This window comes from Rhamphochromis longiceps, linkage group LG6 (assembly GCF_057381845.1).
Source record: "Rhamphochromis longiceps isolate RC_006_pf linkage group LG6, R_longiceps_female_GT1.1, whole genome shotgun sequence".
In the NCBI taxonomy this organism is placed as follows: domain Eukaryota; kingdom Metazoa; phylum Chordata; class Actinopteri; order Cichliformes; family Cichlidae; genus Rhamphochromis; species Rhamphochromis longiceps.
In genome coordinates, this window is record NC_140562.1 from 4145353 (window position 1) to 4171956 (window position 26604).

The following is a 26604-nucleotide window of genomic DNA, read 5'->3' on the forward strand; positions in this document are numbered from 1 at the left end:
TGGCTAAGGGTAAACATAAATTCAGTAAAATCATAATTCACGTCGGCAGTAACGACACCCGGTTACGCCAATCGGAGGTCACTAAAATCAATATTGAATCGGTGTGTAACTTTGCTAAAACAATGTCGGACTCTGTAGTTTTCTCTGGTCCCCTCCCCAATCAGACCAGGAGTGACATGTTTAGCCGCATGTTCTCCTTAAATTGCTGGCTGTCTGAGTGGTGTCCCAGAAACGATGTGGGCTTCATAGATAATTGGCAAACCTTCTGGAGGAAACCTGGTCTTGTTAGGAGAGACGGCATCCATCCCACTTTGGATGGAGCAGCTCTCATTTCTAGAAATATGGACAAATTTATTAAACCCCCCAAAATATGACTATCCAGAGTTGGGACCAGGAAGCAGAGTTGCAGTCTTACACGCCTCTCTGCAGCTTCTCTTCTCCTGCTACCCCCCCAAAAACCCATCTCCATAGAGACTGTGTCAGCTCCCAAACAGACAAAAAACAAACTAAAAACCAGCAACAAACAACTTAAACATAAACAATTACAAAGAAAGAACAATACAGTATCCACATCTGTACCAAAGAGTAAAACAGTGAAATGTGGATTATTAAATATTAGGTCTCTCTCCTCCAAGTCTCTGTTAGTACATGACTTAATAATTGATCAACAAATCGATTTACTCTGCCTTACAGAAACCTGGTTGCAGCAGGATGATTATGTTAGTTTAAATGAATCAACACCCCCGAGTCATTCTAACTATCAGAAATCTCGAAGCACAGACCGAGGGGGAGGTGTGGCAGCAATTTTTCACACCAGCCTATTAATTAATGAAAGACCAAGACAGACTTTTAATTCATTTGAAAGCCTGATGCTTAGCCTCGTCCACCCCAGCTGTAAAACTCAGAAACCAGTCTTACTTGTTATCATCTATCGTCCACCTGGGCCTTACACAGAGTTTCTGTCTGATTTCTCAGACTTTATATCTAATTTAGTTCTGAGCTCAGATAAAATAATTATTGTGGGTGATTTTAACATCCATGTAGATGCTAAAATGACAGCCTCAACATGGCATTTAATCTGTTATTAGACTCAATTGGCTTCTGTTAAAATGTAAAAGAACCCACCCACCACTTTAATCACACTCTAGATCTTGTTTTAACATATGGCATAGAAACTGAACATTTAACAGTGTTTCCTGAAAACCCTCTCCTGTCTGATCATTTCCTGATAACATTTACATTTACAATAATTGATTACACAGTGGTGGAGAGTAGACTTTATCACAGTAGATGTCTTTCTGAAAGTGCTGTAACTAAGTTTAAGAATATAATCCACCCACTGTTATCATCTTCAATGCCCTGTACCAACACAGAGCAGAGCAGCTATCTGAACGCTACCCCAACAGAGGTCGATTATCTTGTTAATAATTTCACCTCCTCACTACGTACAACTCTGGATACTGTAGCTCCGGTGAAAACTAAGGTCTCTAATCAGAAGTACCTGACTCTGTGGAATAATTCTCAAACACGTAGCCTAAAGCAGACGACTCGTAATCTGGAGAGGAAATGGCGTGTCACAAATTTAGAGGATCATCATTTAGCCTGGAGAAATAGTTTGTTGCTTTATAAGAAAGCCCTCCGCAAAGCCAGAACATCTTACTATTCATCACTGATTGAAGAAAATAAGAACAACCCCAGGTTTCTCTTCAGCACTGTAGCCAGGCTGACAAACAGTCAGAGCTCTGTTGAGCCAACCATCCCTTTAACGTTAACTAGTAATGACTTCATGAACTTCTTCACAAATAACATTTTTATCATTAGAGAAAAAATTACCAATAATCATCCCACAGATGTAATATTATCTACAGCTACTCTTAGTACCATTGATGTTAAGTTAGACTCTTTTTCTCTAATTGATCTTTCTGAGTTAACTTCAATAATTACTTCCTCCAAACCATCAACGTGTCTTTTAGACCCCATTCCTACAAAACTGCTCAAAGAAGTCCTGCCATTAATTAATGCTTCGATCTTAAATATGATCAACCTATCTCTAATAATCGGCTATGTACCACAGGCCTTCAAGCTGGCTGTAGTTAAACCTTTACTCAAAAAGCATCTCTAGACCCAGCAGTCTTAGCTAATTATAGGCCAATCTCCAACCTTCCTTTATATCAAACATCCTTGAAAGAGTAGTTGTCAAACAGCTAACAGATCATCTGCAGAGGAATGGTTTATTTGAAGAGTTTCAGTCAGGTTTCAGAGCTCATCACAGCACAGAAACAGCTTTAGTGAAGGTTACAAATGATCTTCTTATGGCCTCTGACAGTGGACTCATCTCTGTGCTTGTCCTGCTAGACCTCAGTGCAGCGTTCGATACTGTCGACCATAATATCCTATTAGAGCGATTAGAACATGCTGTAGGTATTACAGGTACTGTGCTGCAGTGGTTTGTATCATATCTATCTAATAGACTCCAGTTTGTGCATGTAAATGGAGAGTCCTCTTCACACACTGAGGTTAATTATGGAGTTCCTCAGGGTTCAGTGCTAGGACCAATTCTGTTTACATTATACATGCTTCCCTTAGGCAGCATCATCAGAAGACATAGCATACATTTACACTGCTATGCAGATGACACCCAGCTCTATCTGTCCATGAAGCCAGATAACACACACCAATGAGTTAAACTGCAGGAATGTCTTAAAGACATAAAGACCTGGATGGCCGCTAACTTTCTGCTTCTTAATTCAGATCAAACTGAGGTTATTGTACTCGGCCCTGAAAAGCTTAGAAATATGGTATCTAACCAGATTCTTACTCTGGATGGCATTACCTTGGCCTCCAGTAACACTGTGAGGAACCTTGGAGTCATTTTTGACCAGGACATGTCCTTCAACGCACATATTAAAGAAATATGTAAGACTGCTTTCTTCCATTTGTGCAACATCTCTAAAATTAGAAATATCCTGTCTCAGAGTGACGCTGAAAAACTAGTTCATGCATTCATTACTTCCAGGCTGGACGACTGTAATTCATTATTATCAGAAAGTCCTAAAAACTCCCTGAAAAGCCTTCAGCTAATCCAAAATGCTGCAGCAAGAGTCCTGACAGGGACTAGAAAGAGAGAGCAGATTTCTCCTGTTTTGGCTTCCCTTCATTGGCTTCCTGTTAAATCCAGAATTCAAAATCCTGCTCCTCACATACAAGGTCTTAAATAATCAGGCCCCATCTTATCTTAATGACCTTGTAGTACCATATCACCCTATTAGAGCACTTCGCTCTCGCTCTGCAGGCCTACTTGTTGTTCCTAGAGTATTTAAAAGTAGAATGGGAGGCAGAGCCTTCAGTTTTCAGGCCCCTCTTCTGTGGAACCAGCTTCCAGTTTGGATTCAGGAGACAGACACTATCTCTACTTTCAAGATTAGGCTTCAAACTTTCCTTTTTGCTAAAGCATATAGTTAGGGCTGGACCAGGTGACCCTGAATTGTCCCTTAGTTATGCTGCAATAGACGTAGGCTGCCGGGGGATTCCCATGATGCATTGAGTTTTTCCTTTCCAGTCACCTTTCTCACTCACTATGTATTAACAGACCTCTCTGCATTGAATCATATCTGTTATTAATCTCTGTCTCTCTTCCACAGCATGTCTTTTATCCTGTCTTCCTTCTCTCACCCCAACCAATCACAGCAGATTGCCCCGCCTCTCCCTGAGCCTGGTTCTGCTGGAGGTTTCTTCCTGTTAAGTTTTTTCTTCCCACTGTCGCCAAAGTGCTGCTCATAGGGGGTCATATGATTGTTGGGTTTTTCTCTGTATCTATGAAGCGCCTTGAGGCGACTTTTGTTGTGATTTGGCGCTATATAAATAAAATTGAATTGAATTGAAAAGGAATAGTAAAAACTTGCATCAGATGTGGCCTACTTCATATAGTGAATCATATAAGGCTTATATGATTTACTCATGTGGCCACTTTCTCATTACTTTCAGATATTGTTCCAGGAAGTATCCAAAACATACAAGTTTCATTTATCAAATTTTTCTAGGGATCTTATATCTGTTTTCACTCTTGTATGCTTTTCGTACAAGTTTCACACAAGACAGATACAAACTTTATAAGATTTATAAATATCTTTTCCATATGGGAAAGCCTGCTAAAAGGTAGTGATGGGATTTTCGGCTCTTTTTAGAGAACCGGTTCTTTCAGCTCCGAACCGGCTCTTCAGGTTGTTTTGTTGCTTTAATTAATTTATTATTAACAATAATATAAAATTTTGCACAAAAGGAATTACTAATGTAAAAGAAAAAGTGGTTTTATCTATGTATGTTTATATATAAATATATGCGGTGCCCCCTAGAGACAAAACACGTACAAACTCCAAAAAGCACGTACAAACTTGGTACTTCCTGGCTTGTGTAGCCACTAGGTAACAAACGCTCACCACTGCGCCCAGCATTCTGGAGCACCGCTGTTGTCTTTTGTACAGTTTTTACATGTTTTGGAGTTTGTATGTGCTTTGTCTCTAGGGTACCGTAAATATACTTTTATTTATTCAATCCACATAAAATGTAATAAATAAATCATATAATACAAAAACCAACTATTCACATTTCAACTTTTAACTATTAAAATTTTCAGCTTTTTCCTTTTAAACAAATTTAAAGTGAAACAACACAAAACACTGCAAACCACAACACAATTAAATATAAATTATAATATGAAAACAAAAAGAAGATGCATATTCTCTGTCATATGGACCTGCATGAATAAACTTTCTGAATCCTTTATCATCTGCAACTGAAAATAGTTGTGGATGATTACTATACCTTTCTAATGTGACGTTGTTGTCCCTGGCTCTCTTTCTCTCTCCTTCCCTCCCGCTCTGTTCCTGTGCTACTGCGAGTGTAACTACTGCCCCTCCCCCCTCTGCCCAGTGCAAAGCACACGGCTTGCATGCGGAGTGAAGCGGAAAAAAGTGCGAGAGAGAGAGAGAGAAAAACCCCATGGCTCGCGATAAGGAGCATCGTTCACTTCAAAGATCCGGCTCGTGTCGTTTGCAACCGACACATCACTACTAAAAAGCTCTTTACCACATGCAGAGCATCATCTTACGGCTTGATGGTGTCGATCTCAGCAGGACACCAACCCTTAATCTCACACGTCTTGATCATGGCATTAAAAGGAACACACCTCCCTGTAGCAATTCCTGAGTAGAAAAGAAAATACAGGTACAAGGTCCAAAGTAAAACACTTCAACATATTAATGCACATAAATCTAGTCATCAACAGATCATTTTAACGTGAAATATTGTTACTGCATGATAAAGACAAAGTATCTCACCATAACTTGCCGGCTTATTGATGTGCTTTGTGCAGTTTCTGTCGTCTGTACAAAGAAACTTTCTTTTTTCACTCTGGATAAAATACAGTGACATGTGAAGAGAACATTAAAGCTGCATCACAGCTGTTTTACAGTACAGTGTTTAGTTTTTTACATCCCTCAAATACGTGCATACATTTTATAATTAATTTTTAATTTTCTCATCATGTGCAGCAGTTGTATTGACACCGACGTCTCTCTAAATCCACTCACATAGCATAGCATAGCATAGCATAGCATCTTTATTTATAACGCACTTTACATCCAACTATGTTGACCAAAGTGCTACAAATATAAAACAGAGAGGAAACAGTTTAAATTACATATAAAATATCTTAAAATTAAAAGTAATATAATTAATAAGAAACGTATTAAGAGACATCAACAAGTCCTGCTGTGCTAAAAGCCAAGGTAAATAAATATGTTTTAAGACGTGATTTAAAAACAGATAAGGAAGGTGCCTGTCTAACATGTAAAGGCAACTCATTCCACAATTTTGGTGCTGCCACAGCAAACGCCCGATCCCCTCTGAGCTTACGATTAGTCCTGGGCACACTCAGGAGGAGCTGGTCTGCCGACCTGAGGGACCGGGAAGGTATGTATGGATGAAGAAGCTCAGAGAGGTACACAGGGGCAGCATTGGACAAACATTTAAAAACAAATAAAAGCATCTTAAAATGGATCCTAAAATGCACGGGCAGCCAATGAAGTGAATATAAAACTGGGGTGATATGCTCGTATCTATGAGTGCCAGTTAAAAGGCGTGCAGCAGCATTCTGGACTAACTGCAGTCGAAAAACAGAAGACCGACTCACCCCAAAATAAAGAGAATTACAGTAATCCAGCCGAACGGTTACAAAAGCGTGGATTACTGTTTCAAATTGCTGTCTTGTAAGAAAGTGCTTAATTTTGGCCAGTTGCCTCAGATGAAAGAAACTAGACCTTACAACCAACCCAATCTGGCTTTCAAGCTTAAGCTCAGGATCCATTTTAAAACCCAGATTAACAATCTCTGGTTTACAGAATGATTTCAGGGATTGCAAATCAACACACGGAACAGCAGTGGAGGCAGGTCTGAACACCATTACTTCAGTTTTAGAACCATTAAAACAAAGAAAGTTTAGCGCCAACCACGACTTGACGTCCTCCAGACATGTTTGTAAACGATTTACAGACTACCCATCTTTCTTTTTAAGAGGAACATAAATCTGGCAGTCATCTGCATAACAGTGAAACGAGAGTCTGTGTTTTCTAAAAATTGAGCCCAATGGAAGTAAATAAAGTGACAACAGGATAGGGCCCAGAATGGAACCCTGTGGTACTCCGTGAGACAGCGGAGCTCGGGAGGACTCACAGTTTCCTAAGCAAACTGAAAAGGTTCGGTTTGTTAAGTAAGACCTGAACCATTTCAGAGCCACACCTGTTATACCGACACACTGCTCCAAACGTGAGATTAAAATTTCATGGTCTACAGTGTCAAATGCAGCAGTTAAATCGAGTAAAATAAGAATGACACTTTCACCAGAATCACATGATAAAAATATATCATTAAAAATTCTTAAAAGTGCTGATTCAGTGCTATGCATTGCTTTAAAACCAGATTGAAAAATCTCCTGAACATTTTGTGCATTCAAGTATGAGATCAATTGGTCATATACAATTTTTTCCAAGACTTTAGATAAAAAGGGCAGCTTAGATATTGGTCTAAAATTCTCAACAGCGTTTGTATCTAGCCCAGGTTTCTTAAGAAGTGGTTGCACAATTGCATCTTTGAAATTCTTTGGAACCACACCTGAAGTAAGGCTGCTATTTAAAATGGTTAAAATGGTTGGACCTATGGTAGAAAAAACTTCTTTCAGAAAAAGGGGAGGGATAGGATCATAAGGTGAGCCTACAGGCTTTAAATGAACTACCACCTCCTGTAGCTGAGCAAGAGTAACCGACTCAAACTGTTGAAAGACAGCTGAGCAAACTGGAAGATCAGAGGGGTCAGATGTGGGCAAAATAATCTGCGCCCTAGCCAAGGCTACCTTGTTTATAAAGAAGTGCAGAAACCTTTCACACATTTCAAGTGAAGGCTCAAAACTAAGAGCAGAGGGAGGGCTTAAAATAGTCTCAATTGACTTAAACAATATGTGTGGTTTCTGATAATTCACCATAATAATATTTGCAAAGTGTTTCCGCTTTGCTTCTTTTATTGTAAGCTGATATAAGGCCCAGCACTCTCTTAAACTTTGTAAAGAGACCTGTAAGTTATCTTTTTTCCATCTCCGCTCAGCCCTACGACATTCACGCCTCGCAGCACGGGTTTCATCGTTCAACCAGGGTTCAAGCTTTGTCTTAGGATGCTTAATTTTTAGAGGAGCAACAATATCCAAGACAGTCTGACAAGTGGTATGAAACCAAAAACTGAGTTCCTCTACGTATTGGAGTGTCTCAGGAATGGAGAACTGATTATAGTAGGTGGAGAACCGTGCTGCCGTGGAAGAATTTAACAAACGAGATGTCTTTGCAGGGACAAGCCCCCTGAATTCATTTCTAGATAAAGAGATGTCAAACAGAACCGGCATATGATCAGAAAAAACAGGATCGGAGACTTTCAGATTAAAAACAGGCAATGAGTAGGCTAAAACCAGATCGAGAGTGTGGCCACACTGTTGCGTGGGTGCAGACACACATCGAACTAAATTAAAGGAATCAGTAAGATTCAAAAAGTCTTTAACCATGGGCTTATCTGGACAGCACACATGAATATTAAAATCCCCAACAATAAGAAAGGAGTCATATTTTATCGTGACTTCAGTTAGAAATGCAGCAAATTCCTTTATATCTTTATATCACATCACAGCAGCTGGTTAAAGTAATGGAGCGCTGTCCTTTTTTGTACAGGGTGAGATACTACTGCTTTTTCCAAAAGGGAAAGCATTGTGTTTACAACTAGCACGTAGCCAACATTGGCTTTGTGTATCTGTAAAGTAAATGAGCCCCAGGACTGAGTGATGATCTGTTAGTCGTGGTGATGATGACTTACGTCAGGACAGTATCCTTGGACTTGGTTCTCTGTAGTAATCAGTTTAGTGATGATGCAGAACACCGAAGCTCCCTGCAGGAGATACAAATGCAGTCTGTCAGTATCTCATCTTCACTCAGTCAGTCCTTACATTCGTCCATACACACACACCTGTGTAGGAGTGACGTAGTCTGCTACATCCATAACCTTGTTATTGTAGATTCCAAAGCCTTTGACCTTGGTCATCACAGAGGATTCAATCGCCGTGTCTCTAATCTGGTAGGCCTTCTCAGTGAGAAACACCCATCTGAAACATTACATAGAGAGTGACGCATGCCAAAATGTAATCATAAGCATCATTATACTTAAAAAAACAACAAAAATAAGGTTAAAAAAGAATCTGGTAATTCTTTGTTTTTACATTCATTGGGCCCAAATATGTCCAAATATCAAAGAGAAATTAAAAATACATGTCATGGAAGAGTTGGGGTCTTAGGAGGTTAAAAACCTTTTGTGTTATGTTAAATAAATAAATAAAAACAGAACGTGATACTCATGCTCAGTTTTGGCTTCAGTCAACAGCAGCAGCTAATATCAAATTAGAAATGGAGTCTACTAATCCCTAACATCGAGATATCATGAGCTGATTCTGTAGCAAGATAACTTTTTACGGGGTGCATGCCCATTCCTTCTAACCTCTGGGTTTGGGACAGGCATCAGTGGCTACTGAGCAACCATGTCGTAGACTGAAGTGAAGATGTTAAAGATCTGAACATTGTTGGCATCATCTGGGAAGCTGAGCTAACCACAAATGACCGGAGTCGTTGGAAGTCATTAGTTATCCTATGTGCCAATCGGTGTAGGAGAGACTAAGTCTAAGAAGGAATCGCTAGCATAAACAATTCAGTTCAGTTTTCTTCATCTATTAGTGTTTTTTTCTGTAGTTTAACTAATCGGTGTGTCTCATATGGCTTCATGTACAGATAAAGCTGAGTATCATCTGCATAGCAGTAATAATGTAAAATAATGTAAATATGGCCTGTATTTATATAGCGCTTTTCTAGTCCCTAAGGACCCCAAAGCGCTTTACACATCCAGTCATCCACCCATTCACACACACATTCACACACTGGTGATGGCAAGCTACATTGTAGCCACAGCCACCCTAGGGCGCACTGACAGAGGCGAGGCTGCCGGACACTGGCGCCACTGGGCCCTCTGACCACCACCAGTAGGCAACAGGTGAAGTGTCTTGCCCAAGGACACAACGACCGAGACTGTCGAGAACCTTCCGATTACAAGGCGAACTCCCAACTCTTGAGCCACGATGGCCAGACAACTGGTCTCAGCACAGAACCCTGTGGAACTCCATAATTAACCTCGGTATGTGAAGAAGACATTTACATAAACACACTGGAGTCTGTTACATAGACATGATTCAAACCACTGCAGTGGCCTTCATACCCACGGCATGTTCTAATCTGTGCAGTACAATGTTGAGATCAGCGATGGTCTACCAGGACATGCACAGGCATGAGTCCACTGTCAGAGGCCGTACGATTATTCAGTATTTTCACTAGTGCTGTTTCTGTGCTGTGATGAGCTCTGACTGACTTCAACAAAACCATATATCTACAGATGAACAGTTGTTTTACAACTACTCGTTCAACAATTGATAAAAGGAAGGTCAGAGATATATAAGACAGCTGGTCACGTGATATTAAGAGAAGTTAGGGAGTAAAGATATTTTGATCATATTTAAGATAAAGGGATTAGTTAATGGTGGGATGTCTTTGAGCAGTCTTGTAGGAATGGGGTCTAAAAGATATGTTGGAGGAAGTAATCAAATTACTCAAACAATCTAAGAAAACGAGTCTAAATAAATATCAGTAGTAATGAAAGTTTTGGACATAATGTCTGTGAGATGGTCATCAATATTTCTTTCTTTAATGGTTAAAATGTTATCTGTGAAGAAATTGATGGAGTGGTTACTGTTTAAGGATAAAGGAATGCTGGGCTGAACAGCGCTTTGAGTTTTCATCAGCCTGGTTACAGCTCTGACGAGAAACCTGGAGATGTACTCATTTACTTCACTCAGTGATAAATAAGTCCTATCTTCACTGATGGCCTTAAAAAGAAAGAAAAAACGAATTTCTAAATTAGTGAGATGCCATTTGCTCTCTAGAGCTATCTGCTTTAAAGCCCGTGTCTGTAAGTTGTACAAGGAAGTCAAGCACTTCTGATTTGAGGTTCTCTTTTTTTTTCTTGTAGTCCATTTTTGCACATGTAAACTTTATTAAGAAAAGATCAGACATTAAACAGTATTCACTAATGTCCATTTCCTATGCCTTGTGTCAGAATGAGGCCCAGAGTGTGATTAAAGCCAACTGGGTCTAATAATAGATTAAATGCAGTGTTTAGGCTGTTGATTTCAGTACCTATACGAAAATTTAATCACCCACTATAATTATTTTATCTGAAATGAGCATTAAATCAGGTAAAAGAGAATTCAAATAGAAACTCTGATTAAAGGGGATAAACAACAGAAAGCAACAAACAAAACTATTTTTAGAGTTTTTTAATTAGTGTATTCGAGGCTTAGAGTCAAGCTTCCAAATGTAAACTCCTGCTTCCAGTCTGGGTCTTTGGTTATTTCATGAGCTGGAGTAAAAGATAGCTGCCACCAGTCCTCCCCGGCCTGTGCTTGAAGGAGGAAACATGGCTAGCTTCCAGCATGACAGAGACTCCAACAGAAATTGGGCATAAAAAAAGTGGCTTCTCACAGTAACTGGTTGGAAAAGCATTAGTGAGGAAGCTAAGCTCAGAATGTTCACATCAGCACCTCAGTGTTGGAGACTGTGATTAAAAAAAGGCAGGGTAAGTGTGGACACCACATGCTCAGAGGCTAATTACTTCTTAATTGCAAGACATTAGCCAGTGGGACTGGACAATCCTGTTTGTTGACCTCTACAGTCACAGGAAAATATGTACAAGTCTTTTCAGAACCAGAGGATTCTGCCCCCTGCTGGCTACTACAAATAATTCATGTTCAAGGTACTTTCAGACCAAGAAGCTATTTCCATTTTTCATCAGCTATGGACCAAAAGAACAATTCTGACTGTTCTCCACAGTATTGCTATTATTATTTTTACCTTTATGAAAACAGGAAAACGACAAACTCTTCACATTAAAAATCTCTTTTACCTGGCCAAGACGGACAGCAGGACAATCATGCGTTGCATAAACTAATAGAGCATGCATATCCATACAACAGTAAAGCACAGTCAAAGAGCCTGAATTAACTGCATTCAAGTTGTTTACATTTACTTTAAATTCATTGAGTGAGACCAGTTGGTTCCCCAGCTGATTCCAGGAGGAAGGAGCTGCATGCTCTTTTTCCAAATTTACTGTGAATCTCTGAGAAAGAAGAACAATTCTTGGCACCCAAAACAGTAGCTTCCCATACTTTTTTGATGGGTGCTAGTTTGTAAATAAGAATAGCCTGATAAATAAGAACATACCAGAGGTTGAGTCTACAACATAACCACCCAACCCGACAGTAAGAGGTTTAGAGTGTGTAAGGAAGCTCACGATGAACAGAATCCAGCATAAGCAGAGCATGCATGCATACAAATCACATCTTTCTTGCCTCAAATGACGAAAAGGATCAAGTTTCAATTTCAATTTTTTCACCAGTTGCTGACGTTTAAATTAGAGCGAGTAATCAGTTGTAATTCCTAAGTACTCGGACTGAGACACTAACTCTCAGAGCCACAAACTGTAGTAATACATGAAGGTTTGTTAGATTTACAGTACATCTGTATGAAGACCAAACCTAGTACACTGACTAACAATGGCTCGTGAGCTCAGTTTCATGATCATGACCATTCAAAATGCTACGTTCAAATGAGCCAAATCAACTTTCTGGGGTTTCCTTACTTGGATGATTAAGCATGCTTCGTTAGCTTTCTTTTACAGCTGAGTGAATGGGTTACTTTTCCTAGTAACAAAGAGGTTTTATGTAAAACATGAACGATGTATTTAACCAACACAACTGTGGCTTTATAAAGATAATAAAATATAAAGTAATAAAGTGAAGAATTAAACCTTCCTAATGTAACAACTAATCCAGAACACTGAACAGCAAAGCCTTTAAAATACATGTTTGTGTTATGATGTTTTATTCAACCAGATAAATGTCGGTACTGTCCAAGTCCAAGCAAACACTCACCCAATGAAGTAAGTGATGATGAGGAGCTGGACAACACGGTTGATGATTCCAATAGTCCAACTTTTCACAACCACCGACTTAGTGGTTTCATAGGTGAAGAAGTCTGTGATGCAAGACCACATCCTGGCAGTATTTGTGCTTGACAAGCCTTTGTTAGAAAAATAATTCCACTGTGTGAAGAATCGAAATAAAAAAAGCTGGAAGTTGACTCCAGATGATCTGAAAATAGGAAAGATAGCGACAGATTTAGATCCAAGACAGAACGCAGGAGCTGCAGCTCATCACTGTGTGAAGGAGCTCAGTCACTTTTAATTTCAGCTGCTCCTCTTCACTCGTTACTTCAGGCTTCATGTGTCGTGAAAAATGAGTAATTAGTACGAGCAGCACATTTAGCAGCGCCTTTCTATGCCATTACTCCTCTCTTCATGCAAAATACCAATCTCGTTTCCTCTCTCTCTCTCTCTCTCTCTCTCGCTCTCTCTCTCTCTCTCTCTCTCTTCCTGTCTCTGCTCAGAGCACGATGGACATTTTCTGTGTGAATCAAATTGTGATGTTGTAAAAGGTTTTAATCCTATTACTGAGAAAATGTGTCCAGTTTCATTACTTAGATAAATGTTATTATTGTTTTTACCTTCATTTCAGCAGGAACAGCAAACATGTGGGAACATATGTCAAACTGAATATGAGTTTTTGATTGTAATGAGACAAATCTAGTTAAATAGTAATAATTATAATAATAATACATTTTATTTGAGGGCACCTTTCAGAAACCCAAGGTCACCTTACAAAAAACACAATTAATAAAAGGAACAATAGTCATAAAATACATAAAATAAGTTAAAATTACAAAACAGAGCATGACAACAGATAAAATCAGCATTAAAGCAAATAAACCAGTTCAAACAGATGTGCTTTGAGCTGTGTCTTAAATGTGAAGAGGGAGTCAATATTTCTTAGTACAGGAGGAAGAGAGTTCCAGAGCCGAGGAGCAGAGCGACTGAAAGCTCTGCTCCCCACAGTGATGAGATGTGAGGATGGAACAGTAAGATGAATAGCAGATGATGATCTAAGAGGGCGGGAAACAGTGGTGATATGGAGCAGGTCACACAAATATGAAGGGGCAGATTTATGGAGACACTTGTATGTAAGAAGTAAGATTTTAATGTCATGTTTCGGCTGTGTGGCAGGCAGGATGAGGACCCAATCGCAAAACTCACACACACGGGGATGAACTCAAAAACACAGCTTTATTGCTGGCCACGAGAAACAATACAAAACTAAACTGGGAAAAACTAACATAAAGCTCACCAAGGAACACAGGGGAATCACACACAGCATGAGGGAGAACGCGACGCCGAACAGAGGGAGACTCAGACAGAAATACACAGAGGGTAAACGAGGAAAGTGGGCACACACGGGGAACACAGGTGATACTGATAATCATAACGAGACAGGGCGGGGTGAACTGAACATGACATGTACAGGCACAGAGGTTCAGACAGGAGGAGAGAGAGCACGGGGAAAACACAGACATAACGGGCTGGGGAAACATGAAACAACCACAAAGGGAGACGAGGGCTCATAAATACATAGAGGGCACACAGGGGGGAGAGAGAGAGCACGGGGAGAACTTAGACATAAAGGGCAGGGGAAACATGGAATAAAACATAAGGAGAGACGAGGGCTCACAGATACACAGAGGGGCACACAGGGGGTAAAAGCCATGAAGGGAAAACACTTAGGGAACAACACAACAGGGCAACTCAGAAAACATGGTCTAAATAGGGAACGAAATACAAAAATACAAGGAACTAAGAATACTGGGCCCACATGGCCCAGGACCATGACATCACCCCCCCCCCTAAAGGGCTGGCTCCCGACAGCCCAAACCCGAAAAACAAAACAAAAACAGAAAACAACCCACCCAGGGCGGGAGGCGGGGGACCAGGACGGAGGGACCAGAACGGGAAACAAAACAAACAACAGAAAACACAGGAGCACATGACCATAGTCCAAATAAAGTTCAGGGGGCCGACCCAGAGCCCACAGGCACAAGAGTTCACGGGTCACACGGTCGGGGGGCCGACCAGGCGGGTGGCACAGGTGACAGAGCTGGTCCGTAGGCCGGCCGTGCGGAAGGCAATGGCGGCGGCGACGAAGGAGACGACGGAGCAGTTCAGGAGGCCGGCCGCGCGGAAGGCAGCGGCGGCGGCGAGGGAGACAACGGAGCAGTTCAGGAGGCCGGCCGCGCGGAAGGCAGCGGCGGCGGCGAGGGAGACGACGGAGCAGTTCAGGAGGCCGGCCGCGCGGAAGGCAGCGGCGGCTCTCCAGTGTCAGGCGTGCTGGCCATGGCCCGGTGGGCACAGGACCAGACGAAGCACAGGCTGAGGCTGGACCAGACGAAGCACAGGCTGAAGACTCTGAGGCTGGGCCAGACGAAGCACAGGCTGAAGACTCTGAGGCTGGGCCAGACGAGGACGAAGACTCTGAGGCTGGGCCAGACGAGGACGAAGACTCTGAGGCTGAAGCCGGAGCTGGACCAGGCGGAGCAGGAGCAGCTGATGCAGAGGCCGGACCGGGCGAGGATGAAGGCTCTGAGGCTGCAGCTGACGAAGCACAGGCCGGAGCTGCAGCAGACGAAGCACAGGCTGGAGCTGGACCGGGAGGAGCAGAAGCCAAAGCTGGACCAGGCGTAGCAGAAGCAGAGGCTGGACCAGGCGTAGCAGAAGGTGGCTGGATGGGCTCCTCGGGCCCTCCAGCTGATGTGGCATGGTGCTGGACGGGCTCCTCGGGCCCTCCAGCTGAGACAGGAGGCTGAACGGGCCCCTCGGATCCTCCAGCTGACGTGGCATGAGGCTGGTGCGGTTCTCCTGAACCCCCAGCTGACGAGGAAGGTTGCTGAACGGGCCCCTCGGACCCCCCAGCGGAGACAGGAGGCTGAACGGGCCCCTCGGACCCTCCAGCGGAGACAGGAGGCTGAACGGGCCCCTCGGACCCTCCAGCTGACGAGGTAGATGGCGGCGTGGGAGCCGCGGAGTCCTGGATGAGCTCATCCGAGCTCCCAGCAGGAGCTGATGCAGAGCCAGAGAGATTTGAGACCCCTGGCTGAATGTTAAGCTGACCAGCGGACCGTACTGCTATCGGGGACTGGGCTACTGGAGACGCGGGGAGCTGAGCTACTGGGGCCTGCGCTACAGGCGGCACTGGAGCTACTGGGGCCTGCGCTACAGGCGGCACTGGAGCTACTGGGGCCTGCGCTACAGGCGGCACTGGAGCTACTGGAGACTGAACTGAGGGGGACACTGGAGACTGAGCTGAGGGGGACACTGGAGACTGAGCTGAGGGGGACACTGGAGACTGAGCTGAGGGGGACACTGGAAACTGAGCTGAGGGGGACACTGGAGACTGAGCTGAGGGTGGCTGCGAGGGAGCTAACTGAACTGAGGGTGGCTGCGAGGGAGCTAACTGAACTGAGGGTGGCTGCGAGGGAGCTAACTGAACTGGCCTGGGAGGAGAAACACGAGCAGGAAAAGGAGCAGGCTCAGAAAAAACTGTCCGAGAAATGGCAGGCTCAGGGTCGACAAAAATAGCTCTATCAAAAATGAACCCGCCGTCCACTTCATGTTTTGTAGTTTTAGCATTGTCCGGTTTATGGCGGCGGGCGCGCCGCCTCCTTCGAGCAGAGGAAGCTGGCGCGATGGGCGCTGATGGCGCCAACACAGAGGGTGACGTAGTGGTGAGTTCCCCGTCGTCCGCCCCCATCCTTGCCAGAAATGAGACAGGCGAAAAATAGCCTAAGCGGATCGGAGACGGCGAGCGGCTGGTAGGCTGTGCAGCAGGTGAGAGGTCCTCCTCCGGGATGAGCCAGGGTTTCCGCCGGAGCTCGTCCTCCCGATAAGCCCGTAACACCTGCTGCCGCTCTTCCTCGCCAAAGTCTATGGCTTCCGTTGTCTCCGTGCGCCACGCCGTGCGGCCAGACCGCGGTGAAGACGCGGAAGCCGGCGGGGTGCGGGCGGAAGGTGTGTCTGTGGCGAGCCTCACCGTTCCAACTCTGACCGCTACTGGCTCCTGAGACAGCGGCGATGACACCCGTTCACGGGACGGAGGTGTGGGTGCTGAGGCGGCATTCAGGACCCTCTGGGCCAGCGCACGGGCACGAAGCTCCTCCTTAAGGGGGCCCAGGGAGTCAAACGCCTCGACGAGGTGGGGGAGCTGTCGCAACCGTGGCTCCCGCAACAAAACGGCGTCCACGGCCGCCAATCCTGTGGAAACCACACTTGGATCCGCGCATCCGATGATGCGATCCATAATGCGGCAGAGCCGGTTCAGCTCCTCCCCTACCTCCTCTGAAATGTCCGCTGAGTCCGACATGGTCGTGTCGTCCTGGAGGTCCGCGGAGGGGTTGTGAACTGCTGGGTCCATGTTGTGGTCGCGTTCTTCTGTCATGTTTCGGCTGTGTGGCAGGCAGGATGAGGACCCAATCGCAAAACTCACACACACGGGGATGAACTCAAAAACACAGCTTTATTGCTGGCCACGAGAAACAATACAAAACTAAACTGGGAAAAACTAACATAAAGCTCACCAAGGAACACAGGGGAATCACACACAGCATGAGGGAGAACGCGACGCCGAACAGAGGGAGACTCAGACAGAAATACACAGAGGGTAAACGAGGAAAGTGGGCACACACGGGGAACACAGGTGATACTGATAATCATAACGAGACAGGGCGGGGTGAACTGAACATGACATGTACAGGCACAGAGGTTCAGACAGGAGGAGAGAGAGCACGGGGAAAACACAGACATAACGGGCTGGGGAAACATGAAACAACCACAAAGGGAGACGAGGGCTCATAAATACATAGAGGGCACACAGGGGGGAGAGAGAGAGCACGGGGAGAACTTAGACATAAAGGGCAGGGGAAACATGGAATAAAACATAAGGAGAGACGAGGGCTCACAGATACACAGAGGGGCACACAGGGGGTAAAAGCCATGAAGGGAAAACACTTAGGGAACAACACAACAGGGCAACTCAGAAAACATGGTCTAAATAAGGAACGAAATACAAAAATACAAGGAACTAAGAATACTGGGCCCACATGGCCCAGGACCATGACATTTAAAGTTTATCCTGGCTTCTACGGACAACCAGTGAAGCTGCTGAAGAACTGGGGGAATATGAACACTTAACGGAGTGCAAGTTATGACCCGAGCTGCAGAATTTTGAAGAAGTTGGAGTTTATGAAGGGACTTTTTAGGGAGACCAAATAGGAGGGAATTGCAGTAATCAATACGGGACGTAATAAGACTATGGACAAGGACGGCAGCAGCATGGGGAGGAAGGAAGGGGCGGAGTCGGTTAATATTACGTAAGTGGAAGTAAGCAGACGGGTTATGTAATTAATGTGAGACTGGAATGAAAGAGTATTATCAAGTATGACACCCAAACTCTTAACCTGAGGGGAGGGAAGGGTGGGAGAATTTTCAATGTTAATGGAAAAACTGTGGGATTTGGATAAGATAGATGGTGAACCAACAAGTAAAACTTCAGTTTTATTACTGTTGAGTTTGAGGAAATTGGAGGCGAACCAGGGTCTAATCTCAATAAGACAGTCCGAGAGGGAGGAAGGTGGGAGGGATGAATTGGGTTTAGAAGAAATGTAGAGCTGGGTGTCATCGACATAACAGTGAAAATTTATATTATATTTTCGGAATATATAACCAAGAGGGAGCATGTAAGTAATGAATAAAAGAGGTCCCAATACTGAACCCTGGGGCACACCAGCAGACACAGGATAGAGAGTTGAAGAATGGGATTTAAATTGGATAAACTGAGTGCAGTCTGAGAGATATGAGGTAAACCAGGCAAGGGGGGTGTGACTAATACCAATGGAAGCTAACCGGTTCAGGAGAATATTGTGAGAAATGGTATCAAACGCCGCACTAAGATCAAGAAGGATGAGGATGGATAGGAGACCAGAATCAGCTGCCATCAGAAGGTCATTGGTAATCCTTAACAAAGCAGTTTCTGTGCTGTGATTGGGGCAGAAACCAGATTGAAATCGTTCATAGAGATTATGGTCATTGAGATGTAAATGAAGCTGGGCGGCGACAACTTTTTCAAGAATTTTTGAAATGAAGGGGAGATTTGATATTGGGCGAAGATGATCAAAGTTATTGGGGTCTGCACCAGGCTTTTTGAGAGTTAGGATAACAGAAGCCTTTTTCAGTGCTTCAGGAACAAGTCCAGTGTTCAGGGAGGAATGAATAATATTGGTTATGAGAGGAGCTAACGAGGGAAGACAGGCTTTAACTAACACAGTAGGGAGAGGGTCAAGTTGACAGGTTGATGACTTAGATTTTTTAATGAGATTAGATACATCAGTTATGGGGGGAAGAGTAAAGCTTGAAAATAACTGACAGGAAGACAGTGGGGACCATTTTTAAAAAGATCCTTCAAATGGTTCTTTAAAAAACATTTTAAATCTTTCAAAATAAAATGTATCATAAATTGAATTTGAGTAGGGTAAAAATAAATACGAGCACAGCATAGACATATTAATGGTTTATTGTCATTTTGCAGTTACCAAAAGACAAAAAGGCATTTTAACCCTCAGCACAACATCACTACTAATACATGTCACATATTAGTGTTTTAAACAGTAATAATTAAATATATTTGCTATACTATAAATAAATATATATAAATACTATATCTACAGATAACACAACAATTAATGCATATATTGTTTAATTAATAAAACATCAGAAAGTGATAAAACACATTAGAAATAGCAATAGCTTCATAACAGACCAATAAATCAACACATTTTCATCAGCAGATGTTTGCATGTTCAGTAAAAACATTTCAACAACAAGTTTATGATTAAAATGATCAATGAACTTCAGCCTTACGTTATGTAATGTACGTTTCATGTTGTACTCATGGTCCTTTGTTAGTCCAGTTTAGGACAATGTCTCTGACGTATGTATCATATCAAATATATGTCATATCAAAACAAGCCCACACCTGCAGTTGTTTCAGTTTTTCACAGGTGTTTCCTGTCAGCTGGTCAACCTCACTCAGGCGGACATCCATATCAGCCAACCAAACGACAAGTTCCTCCCTTTGTGCTTCAAATCCCTCCCACTCTGAGACAAGGAGCTGAAAGAGAGAGAAAAGAGTCAATTATAAAGAAGAGAGAAAAGTGAAACCCTCCTCAGAAGGTCTGACTCGCATACCTGCAGTTGACCTGTGATGGACTCCAGTTTGGCGTTCACGTCATCCCTCGCCGATGCCAACAGCCGAGTCTGCAGGGTGCCCTGGAAGAGCTGAGTTAATGTTCGACTCCTCCTGGTCAGGCTCTCCAGCTGGATGAGCCGAGGTCTCCCCTCTCGCCGCTGCCTCTGAACACAGAAACACAAATTGCATCTGAAGCAGGAGGTGCAGATGTTTTTTGCTATTCTTTTCTAAATCCAGGCTAGATCACGTGGAGGTATTTGGAAAACTTTTTTGGCCAGCGGACGACTGTTGTCTTGCAGAAAGTCAAATCAAACATATGCGATACACAATCAATTCACAAGAACACATTATAAAAAAATAAGTCCAGTTCTTGCCTGATTTCAAATGAATTCTGCATCAAAACAGGGTGACAGAAGTAAAACGAGTGCACAAAGCCTCACTTTGTACAAACCTGCTATTACAGTTCTCCTCTATGCAGACGACTTTCCTGTTTTCAAGGCACAACTTGGATCTGCTGTACGAATCTTATGGATACACACTAAATGAAACAATAGTGTGCATGACTCCAGATTCTGATCCCTCATCCTAATATGGTCCCAACATAGCAACAGCAATAAAGCAAATGTTGAGGCTTCAAAATACAAAGTCCATAAACCAATGGCTGACATGGGTTTTATCATAAGGGTGATAAATATACAGATTTCAGTCTGTCTTAGAGATTTGATGTTCATTTACCTGCAGATGCACTATACGTACCTGCTCCATGGTTTTTCACAACATTTTGCACACCACTATTAAATACAGGAAGTAGGTGAACTAAAACAAGTCATCTTTCTTTGTGAGAGGACCATATTAATGAAACAAACCTCAATGACATCATAGGGATCCCTAAAGATGCTCCTGCTGCTTCTCTTCCTCCTCATCCTAAGCTTCCTTCTCCTTGTCCTCAGCTTCCATACAATTGTAATTCAACCTAATTGTGTTTCTCCCCCTCCTCTTCCTCATTTTGTTGGAGCTGTGAACACAATTAATGTGAATCTGGATTAATTTGTGCAAACAAGAAAAATCTACAGCTTTTTGGTCAGAGGTGCTCTTGTGATTTAAGCCGGGTAGAGTAGATTTATGTGTTGATGCTACCTGCTTCAGCTCTGGCTGCTGAGTGATATTTAGACCCTGGCTGGATTACAAACTTTAACCATGTGCTGAACTTTGGCCCAGCGTTGATACCTCTTGTTAGTATAACGACCTCTTCTTAGCTTGTATGTATGATGGTGGATAAATGAAATATACAAAGAAAATTTAACTATATTACAAAAGAACATTAGCTTGGAAACATCAAATGACCAGAGCATAACTTGCCAACTAGTCCAAAAATAAGTTATGCAGGTACAGTCAAAGACACACCTTCTCATGTCACATTTCTATTCATTTCTATATTAGACAATAAAGAGTTATCTAATCTAATTATTCATTCAAAACACTTATGCATAGCTGTATTTTATACAGCTCATACAGAATTCAAAGTGCAGGTTCATGTGAGTATTTAATGTATGGCTCAGATCTACAGAATTTCAGAGTTTCTAGAGCAGACACAGAGCTCACGCCACAACAGGCTTCAGGCGCCATTTTAGTGACTTTAACAATACAGTGGGGCAAAAAAGTATTTAGTCAGCCACCGATTGTGCAAGTTCCCCCACTTAAAATGATGACAGAGGTCAGTAATTTGCACCAGAGGTACACTTCAACTGTGACAGACAGAATGTGAAAAAAAAATCCATGAATCCACATGGTAGGATTTGTAAAGAATTTATTCGTAAATTAGGGTGGAAAATAAGTATTTGGTCACCTCAAACAAGGAAAATCTCTGGCTCTCACAGACCTGTAACGTCTTCTGTAAGAAGCTTTTCTGTCCCCCACTCGTTACCTGTATGAATGGCACCTGTTTGAACTCATCATCTGTATAAAAGACACCTGTCCACAGCCTCAAACAGTCAGACTCCAAACTCCGCCATGGCCAAGACCAAAGAGCTTTCGAAGGACACCAGGAAAAGTATTGTAGACCTGCACCAGACTGGGAAGAGTGAATCTACAATAGGCAAGCAGCTTGGTGTGAAAAAATCAACTGTGGGAGCAATCATCAGAAAATGGAAGACATACAAGACCACTGATAATCTCCCTCGATCTGGGGCTCCACGCAAGATCTCATCCCGTGGGGTCAAAATGATCATGAGAACGTTGAGCAAAGATCCCAGTACCACACGGGGGGACCTGGTGAATGACCTGCAGAGAGCTGGGACCAAAGTAACAAAGGTCACCATCAGTAACACACTACAACGGCAGGGAATCAAATCCCGCAGTGCCAGACGTGTTCCGCTGCTGAAGCCAGTGCATGTCCAGGCCCGTCTGAAGTTTGCCAGAGAGCACATGGATGATACAGCAGAGGATTGGGAGAATGTCATGTGGTCAGATGAAACCAAAGTAGAACTTTTTGGTATAAACTCAACTCGTCGTGTTTGGAGGAAGAAGAATACTGAGTTGCATCCCAAGAACACCATACCTACTGTGAAGCATGGGGGTGGAAACATCATGCTATGGGGCTGTTTTTCTGCCAAGGGGACAGGACGACTGATCCGTGTTAAGGACAGAATGAATGGGGCCATGTATCGTGAGATTTTGAGCCAAAACCTCCTTCCATCAGTGAGAACTTTGAAGATGAAACGAGGCTGGGTCTTCCAACATGACAATGATCCAAAACACACCGCCCGGGCAACAAAGGAGTGGCTCCGTAAGAAGCATTTGAAAGTCCTGGAGTGGCCTAGCCAGTCTCCAGACCTCAACCCCATAGAAAATCTGTGGCGGGAGTTGAAAGTCCGTGTTGCTCGGCAACAGCCCCAAAACATCACTGCTCTCGAGAAGATCTGCATGGAGGAATGGGCCAAAATACCAGCTACTGTGTGTGCAAACCTGGTAAAGACCTATAGTAAACGTTTGACCTCTGTTATTGCCAACAAAGGTTATGTTACAAATTATTGAGTTGTATTTTTGTTATTGACCAAATACTTATTTTCCACCCTGATTTACGAATAAATTCTTTACAAATCCTACCATGTGAATTCATGGATTTTTTTTTCACATTCTGTCTCTCACAGTTGAAGTGTACCTCTGGTGCAAATTACTGACCTCTGTCATCATTTTAAGTGGGGGAACTTGCACAATCGGTGGCTGACTAAATACTTTTTTGCCCCACTGTATATTAAATTTTAATTTCGGTCTAGCTGACATTAGGTTATGTACGTGAAGTTTACAATAACTAGTATTATCATTATGCTATCCATCCATCCATCTTCATCCGCTTTATCCGAGGCCGGGTCACCGGGGCAGCAGCCTAAGCAAAGAGGCCCAGACCTCCCTCTCCCCAGCCACCACCTCCAGCTTATCCGGGGGAACACCAAGGCGTTCCCAGGCCAGCCGAGAGATATAATCTCTCCAGCGTGTCCTGGGTCTGCCCCGGGGCCTCCCCCGGGTGGGACATGCCTGGAACAGCTCACCCAGGAGGCGCCCAGGGGGCATCCTTGTCAGATGCCCGAACCACCTCAGCTGGCTCCTTTCGATGTGGAGCAGCAGCTGCTCTACTCTGAGCCCCTCCCGGATGGCCGAACTTCTCACCCTATCTCTAAGGGAGAGGCCAGCCACCCTTCGGAGGAAGCTCATTTCTGCCGCTTGTATCCGCGATCTCGTTCTTTCGGTCACTACCCACAGCTCGTGGCCATAGGTGAGGGTAGGGACGTAGATCGACCGGTAAATTGAGAGCTTCGCTTTTACACTCAGCTCCCTCTTCACCACGATGGACCGGTGCAGCGTCCGCATTACTGCAGCTGCAGCCCCAATCCGTCTGTCGATCTCCGGCTCCCTTCTCCCATCACTCGCGAACAAGACCCCGAGATACTTGAACTCCTCCACTTGGGGCAGGAACTCATCCCCGACCCGGAGTGGGCACTCCACCCTTTTCCGGCTGAGAACCATGGCCTCAGATTTGGAGGTGCTGATCCTCATTCCCGCTGCTTCACACTCGGCTGCGAACCGTTCCAGTGCGAGCTGGAGTCCCTCACCCGATGAAGCCAACAGAACCACATCATCCGCAAAAATCAGAGATGAGATTCTGAGGCCACCAAAGTGAAAGCCCTCCGCCACTTGGCTGCGCCTAGAAATCCTCTCCATAAAAATTATGAACAGAACCGGAGACAAAGGGCAGCCCTGGTGGAGCCCATCACCCACCGGGAACGAGTCCGACTTATTGCCGGCAATGCGAACCAAGCTCTTGCAACGGTTGTATAGGGATCGAATGGCCCGTAGCAATGGGCCAGACACCCCATACTCCCGCAACACCTCCCACAAGACACCCTGAGGGACACGGTCGAATGCCTTCTCTAAGTCCCCAAAACACATGTAGACTGGTTGGGCAAACTCCCATGCACCCTCAAGTATCCTCGAGAGGATAAAGAGCTGGTCCAGTGTTCCGCGACCAGGACGAAAACCGCATTGTTCCTCCTGTATCCGAGGTTCGACTAGCGGACGAACTCTCCTTTCCAGCACCCTGGCATAGACTTTCCCAGGGAGGCTGAGGAGTGTGATCCCCCTGTAGTTGGGACACACCCTCCGGTCCCCCTTCTTAAAGATGGGGACCACCACCCCGGTCTGCCAGTCCACGGGTACTGCCCATGATCTCCACACAACATTGCAGAGGTGTGTCAACCAGGACAGCCCTACAACGTCCAGAGCCTTCAGGAACTCGGGGCGGACCTCATCAACACCAGGGGCTCTGCCACCAAGGAGTTGTTTAACTGCCTCAGTGACCTCGCACCCGGAAATTGGCGGGTCATTCCCCTCATCCCCAGACTCTGCTTCCTCCTCTGAAGACGTGTCAGTGGGATTAAGGAGGTCCTCGAAGTATTCCTTCTACCGCCTGACAATTTTCTCAGTCGACGTCAGCAGAGCTCCGCCAGCACTATACACAGTGCAGGTAGAGCACCGCTTTCCTCTCCTGAGACGCCTGACGGTTTGCCAGAATCTCTTCGAGGCAGTCCGAAAGTCTTTTTCCATGGCCTCTCCGAACTCCTCCCACACCCGAGTTTTTGCTTCAGCCACTGCCCGAGCCGCATTCCGCTTGGCCTGTCAATACCTGTCGGCTGCCTCCGGAGTCCCACGGGCTAACCAAGCGCGATAGGACTCCTACTTCAGCCTGGTGGCTCCCTTCACCTCTGGTGTCCACCATTTGGTTCGGGGATTACCACCACGGCAGGCACCAACCACCTTGCGGCCGCAGCTCAATGCAGCAGCTTCGGCAATGGAGACGCTGAACATGGTCCATTCGGACTCAATGTCCCCAGTCTCCCTCGGAATGCTATTGAAGCTCTGCTGGAGGTGTGCGTTGAAGATCTCGCAGACTGGGGCCCCTCTGCTAGACGTTCCCAGCACACTCTCACTACGCGTTTAGGTGCACCAGGTCTGTCCAGCGTCCTCCCCCGCCACCTGATCCAACTCACCACCAGGTGGTGATCAGTTGACAGCTCAGCCCCTCTCTTTACCCAAGTGTCCAGAACATATGGTCGCTCTTTGTCTGGTCCCTCACCCAGGACCAATTTGCCATGGGAGACCCTACCAGGGGGCAAAAGCCCCCAGACAACATAGCCCCTGGGATCCCTGGGACACACAAACCCCTCCACCACGATAAGGTAGCGATTCAAGGATATTATGCTATATTTTCAAAAATATATAATAATCTCAAAAGTAATGCCTTGGAGTAGAAAATAGTAATACCTTATTAAAATTTAAAACTAAAGTACAGTATTTGAATGTGTGTATTGTGTCTACTGTTTGTTAACTCACCATATTCATAATGGGTTTGCGGGGTTAGGGGTGTGTGTGTGTGTGCCCCCCCCCCCCCCCACCCCTACCTAAATATTTATGCCATTTACACCATCAAACTTAGATAGCTAAGGATGAAGAACCTTTTGTTCTTTAAAGAACCATTTGTAATAGCTGAAGAACCATCCACAAAATAAAAAGGTTCTTTGACGTATGATGGTTCTTTAAAGAACCATGAAGACATCTGAAGAACCATTTAAGAACCATAATTTTTCTGAGTGATAGGGTAACAAAGAGAGACAGGCAACCGTTCGCAGTCACATCACGCCCATGGACAATTTAGAATCACTAATTAACCTAACACCATGGACTCCATGTCTTTGGACTGTGGAAAGAAGCCAGAGTACCCAGAGAGAAGAAACAATATAAACTAGCTGAGGTACCCCTGAGCAAGGTAACGTCCCTACACACCGCTCCCCGGGCACCCAAAGGCTGCCCACTGCTTCACTGAGTGAATGGGTTAAATGCAGAGAGGAATTTCCCCACGGGGATCAATAAAGTGTACATTATCATCATTAAATAAAACCAGAAGTAGCTAACATTGAGACCAAGACGTACAAACAGGGAAACCAGATGAGTAAAGCCTGTTATTACTAACACACCTATTTACTGGAAACCAGTGCAAGTAAACCAGTTTAAAACTGTTAGAAAGGGGCCTATTTTCCTTTCAAACAGTTGCAGTCAGTCAGTAAGTAAAATTTTTTTATATAGCGCTTTTCGCAGATAAAAATCACAAAGTGCTTTACAACAAAGAAAATGAAAAGAATGGAAATACAACAAAATACAACAGCTGATTTATTTCTATTTGCATC

At 44.2% G+C, this 26604-nt stretch overlaps 2 protein-coding genes across 2 annotated transcripts in view; both read right to left on the bottom strand.

Moving 5' to 3' along the window:
• The window catches only part of p2rx3b (purinergic receptor P2X, ligand-gated ion channel, 3b), a 37154-nt gene extending 24134 nt beyond the window's left edge, over positions 1–13020 (bottom strand). The window contains exons 1-5 of the mRNA XM_085408954.1: positions 12617–13020; positions 8557–8692; positions 8407–8478; positions 5337–5409; positions 5108–5201 (exon numbers count right to left, since the gene is read on the bottom strand). Coding sequence (XP_085265080.1) covers positions 5108–5201; positions 5337–5409; positions 8407–8478; positions 8557–8692; positions 12617–12738 — 497 coding nt within the window. The 5' untranslated portion in view covers positions 12739–13020. The remainder of the gene's footprint in view (positions 1–5107; positions 5202–5336; positions 5410–8406; positions 8479–8556; positions 8693–12616) is intronic.
• A 6369-nt stretch (positions 13021–19389) lies between these two features.
• LOC146667291 (uncharacterized) lies at positions 19390–21005 on the bottom strand. The gene is made up of 3 exons (XM_085408435.1): positions 20734–21005; positions 19867–20031; positions 19390–19789 (listed from the first exon to the last, which is right to left on the bottom strand). Exons 1-3 carry the CDS (start codon positions 20788–20790, stop codon positions 19622–19624), a joined length of 390 nt encoding a protein of 129 aa, XP_085264561.1. The 5' UTR covers positions 20791–21005; the 3' UTR covers positions 19390–19621.
• Positions 21006–26604: the final 5599 nt, after the last annotated feature.